Source organism: Mandrillus leucophaeus, unplaced genomic scaffold (assembly GCF_000951045.1).
Source record: "Mandrillus leucophaeus isolate KB7577 unplaced genomic scaffold, Mleu.le_1.0 Scaffold1, whole genome shotgun sequence".
Taxonomy (NCBI): domain Eukaryota; kingdom Metazoa; phylum Chordata; class Mammalia; order Primates; family Cercopithecidae; genus Mandrillus; species Mandrillus leucophaeus.
Genome location: NW_012098097.1, coordinates 16,083,559 through 16,087,099, shown reverse-complemented (window position 1 = coordinate 16,087,099; position 3,541 = coordinate 16,083,559). Strand labels below are relative to the sequence as shown.

Sequence of the window (3,541 nt, the reverse complement as noted above, 5' to 3'; positions counted from 1 at the left end):
CCTCTCTGTCGAGGCTCCGGAGGCCCGGGTAGGCCACGGCGCTGCCCAGGTCACACGGCCTGCGGAGGGCACACCCTGCCAGCCAAGCTCTGCTGCCCACCAGCCTCTCACACTGGCTGCTTCCCAGGGCGTGGGGCTAGTGCCACGTCCCCTGAAGAAGCCCCAGCAGGGAATCTGCCCTTCTAGGCCAGGTTAGGACGAGCTGCCTCTGTCCTGTTTCAAGAGATCCCAACTGATGGCGTCTGCTTCAGCCTCGGGGGCACCAGCAGGGTCAGCCCGTGAGGGCTAGGGCTGTGGTTGGACCCAGGCAAGGAGTCCAGGCATGTCAGACAGCCACATGATGCCCTGGCCCTTGGGGGCAGGTGGGGCACAGGCCTTATCCTGACTCCTGTGCCAGCCTCTACCTGCGTGCTTCTCCTGTCTCCGACTCGCAGGTGGTGGCCGTGTCATCAACACCAACTGCTCGGCCGTGCGCACCCGCCAGGCCCTCTGCTGCAAGATGTCCGTGGAGTACGACAAGTTCATCGAGTCTGGGCGCAAGTACGCGGCACTGACCCGACCCACGGAGAGCCCAGAGCCAAGCTGGGTGGGGACCTCCTGTCCAGCTGTGCCAGGCCCTCATGCCCAGGACTCCCCTCGCCCACAGGTGGTTTTGCCACGTGGACGATGACAATTATGTGAACCCCAGGAGCCTCCTGCACCTGCTCTCCAGCTTCTCACCCAGCCAGGACGTCTATCTGGGGCGGCCCAGCCTGGACCACCCCATCGAGGCCACCGAGAGGGTCCAGGGTGGCAGAACTGTGAGTGCCAGAGCAGATTCCTTTCTTGATGCCAGCCCAGGAGGCACAGCAGAGGGTGTGGAAAGCTGGCTTGAGAAGGGCATAGGGCTGGGGGCCCAAGCTGATCCACCCAGGTGGTTTGCACGTGGTGTTTCAGGAGCAGGCCAGGAGGCCCTCATTGTTCTGGGCAGAGAGGGGGTGTCTGGACCAGGTGGGGAGGGTCTGCAGGCCACGGATCAATGGCCTGCAGAAGCCCCCGGCCCCTCTTACCCCAGGAAACTTCTGTTACCTGAGTGGGATCTCCTAAGGGGCAGCTTAAGAAAGATGCCTGGGGAGTCCCATGAAGAGTCAGGGGTGAGAAGCCCTGCCCCGGAAGCTCTGACTGGCGCCCCATCCCCAGGTGACCACGGTCAAGTTCTGGTTTGCTACTGGTGGGGCCGGGTTCTGCCTCAGCAGAGGCCTCGCCCTCAAGATGAGCCCGTGGGCCAGGTGAGTGGGGGTTCAGCTGCCTGGGCTGGGAGGTGGAGGCTGAGACCTGAAAGCTGCTGACCGGCCTCCCCCCAGCCTGGGCAGCTTCATGAGCACGGCTGAGCAGGTGCGGCTGCCGGATGACTGCACGGTGGGCTACATCGTGGAGGGGCTTCTGGGCGCCCGCCTGCTGCACAGCCCCCTCTTCCACTCCCACTTGGAGAACCTGCAGAGGCTACCGCCAGACACCTTGCTCCAGCAGGTACCGGCGCCACTCTGCGTCCTTCTGCCACGTGGGCTTTGCCTCACCCTGACTCCCCCAGGGGCCCCACTGCCCTGGCCTGATGCCCGGCTGAGCAGGCAGGTGGGATTTGCATGTGGCTGGGGGTGGACCCTGGAAAGGCCCCTTGGTCTGCTGGATACAGGGTCTTCAGGTACAGAAGGGGTTTGGGTGTGGTGTCTGGGGTGGAGGGACGAGGGGAGAAGCACAGTTCTCGGGCCAGGGAGGCCCCACGCCAGCTGGGCAGTGGGCGTGGTCTGTGTGGTGATGGGGACTCGAGCAGGTCCCATCACGTGGAGCAGGGACGGAATGAGGGTCAGCTTTGCTCTGGAGGTTTCAGATCCCTCGCTCCTGTCCCCCAGGCTCCGCCTGAGGTGTCCCCCACTCAGCTCATGGCACCCTTCAATGCTGTTCCCAAGCCTGGCCTCCCCGAGGACTTGGGGAGAAGTGGGTGGGCAAGGGGGCTGTAGCAGGGCTCCTGGCCAGGGGAAGCGTGGCCCGAGACCAGACCAGGCCACACTCTCTGCCCACACCGTTCTCTCCCAGGTTACCTTGAGCTATGGGGGTCCTGAGAACCCACATAACGTGGTGAACGTGGCTGGAGGCTTCAGCGTGCAGCAGGACCCCACACGGTGAGTGGGCAGTGGTATGGGCAGGCCCTCAGCCCCACAGGGGCTCTGGCATCAGCACGCCCACCCACAGCCCTGACCCCCAGTGCTCTCTCCACCCACAGCCCTGACCCCCACTTCTTCCCTCCCCAGGTTTAAGTCTGTCCACTGCCTTCTCTACCCAGACACGGACTGGTGTCCCAGGCAGAAGCAGGGTGCCCCGATCTCTCGGTGACACCAACCATCCCTGACCCAGGGCTGCCTCGCTCTGTCCCAGGTGCAGGGAGCTGGAGCCCCCCATGGCCTCAGTGGACTCCCTCAGGTGCCATGGCCATACCAGTGAGATGCAAGCACCTGGCACACCCTCTGGCGCTATAGCCTGCAGCCCCCGTCTCCCAGCCCCTGGTGGACTGCAGTGATGGGTGTTTTAGGAGAACAAAGACAGCCAGGCTGAGGGCCGGGGCCGCAGTGCCCCTCCCACTGACCCAGCCTCAGGGTTGATCCCACGGCAACAGGCGTCCATCCCAGCACCTGGGCACCTGGGAGGGAGCTGCCATCCAGGCTCCATTACCTGTTGCTGAAGGCGGGTGCCAGGCTGGCTAGGTGCCAAGGAGCAGGCTCCAGATCAAGGTCCTGGCCCAGCCACAGCCATTGCAAGGGCTTAGCCTGGCAGGCTTTGTGGGGGATGCTGCCCTCTCTGCTGCAGGCTGGGTGCACAGCCGGGCACCGCAGTGGGACTCAGGCCCGGGAAGGTCACGCTGTCAGCCAGAGCTTTGCTCCCAGCCCAGGTGCCTCGTTCGGAGCCTCTTCCCTGGGACCACAGAGGTGTTTGCTCTGCTCTGACTTGTGGCTCAGGCTCCTTCCTGGGTCATGCTCCTGCCCCACTGTGCCTGGGCCCATCCACAGGAGGAGCCTTTTGTTTGGGGCCCCCTGGGGTGAGACTGCCCCTGACGCGCCCATCCCAGCAGACCCACCTCCCCGCCTGCTGCCTTCCCTGGAGGGAAACGGGCCAGGGGCCGTCACCTCCCCTCCGCCTCCTGCTTTGCTGTTGCCGAGCACGAGTAAAGGCTTTGTTCTTACTCCACACGGCTCCTGTCTTAATCACCCACCAGCCCAGCTCTCCTCGGGTCCCTGCCGTGCCCCCTCCTCCCCCAGGAAGGCTCTGTCCCAGGCAGGGCTATATCCTTGCCGTCCTGCCCACCCAGCCTTGAACCTACTAGATTCTTCTTTGGAAGCCAAAGCCTCCAGCAGGGGTGGCATGTGGGGGTCCTGCCGGGAGAGATGGACACTGGACGCTGCCCTGAGAGGCCGCCTTCCTGAGCGTCATGTTTGCCTTCGCATGTGTGTTGTGTGGAGCCAGGTGCACGTGGGTGTGTATGAGGGTGGGTGTGCATGGCCGTGTACAC

The 3,541-nt window shown here is 64.3% G+C and overlaps 2 protein-coding genes across 2 annotated transcripts in view; one reads left to right on the top strand and one right to left on the bottom strand.

Annotated features, from left to right (window-relative positions):
• GPS1 (G protein pathway suppressor 1) overlaps positions 1–249 on the bottom strand; it is a 6,472-nt gene extending 6,223 nt beyond the window's left edge. The window contains exon 1 of the mRNA XM_011997977.1: positions 112–249. The gene's annotated coding sequence lies outside the window, so the exon portion shown is untranslated. The remainder of the gene's footprint in view (positions 1–111) is intronic.
• On the top strand, positions 10–3,216 carry RFNG (RFNG O-fucosylpeptide 3-beta-N-acetylglucosaminyltransferase). Its single transcript, XM_011998087.1, has 6 exons — positions 10–540; positions 647–800; positions 1,180–1,268; positions 1,344–1,509; positions 2,074–2,159; positions 2,289–3,216. The coding sequence occupies exons 1-6, from the start codon at positions 500–502 to the stop codon at positions 2,368–2,370; spliced, it is 618 nt and encodes a 205-aa protein (XP_011853477.1). The 5' UTR covers positions 10–499; the 3' UTR covers positions 2,371–3,216.
• Positions 3,217–3,541: the final 325 nt, after the last annotated feature.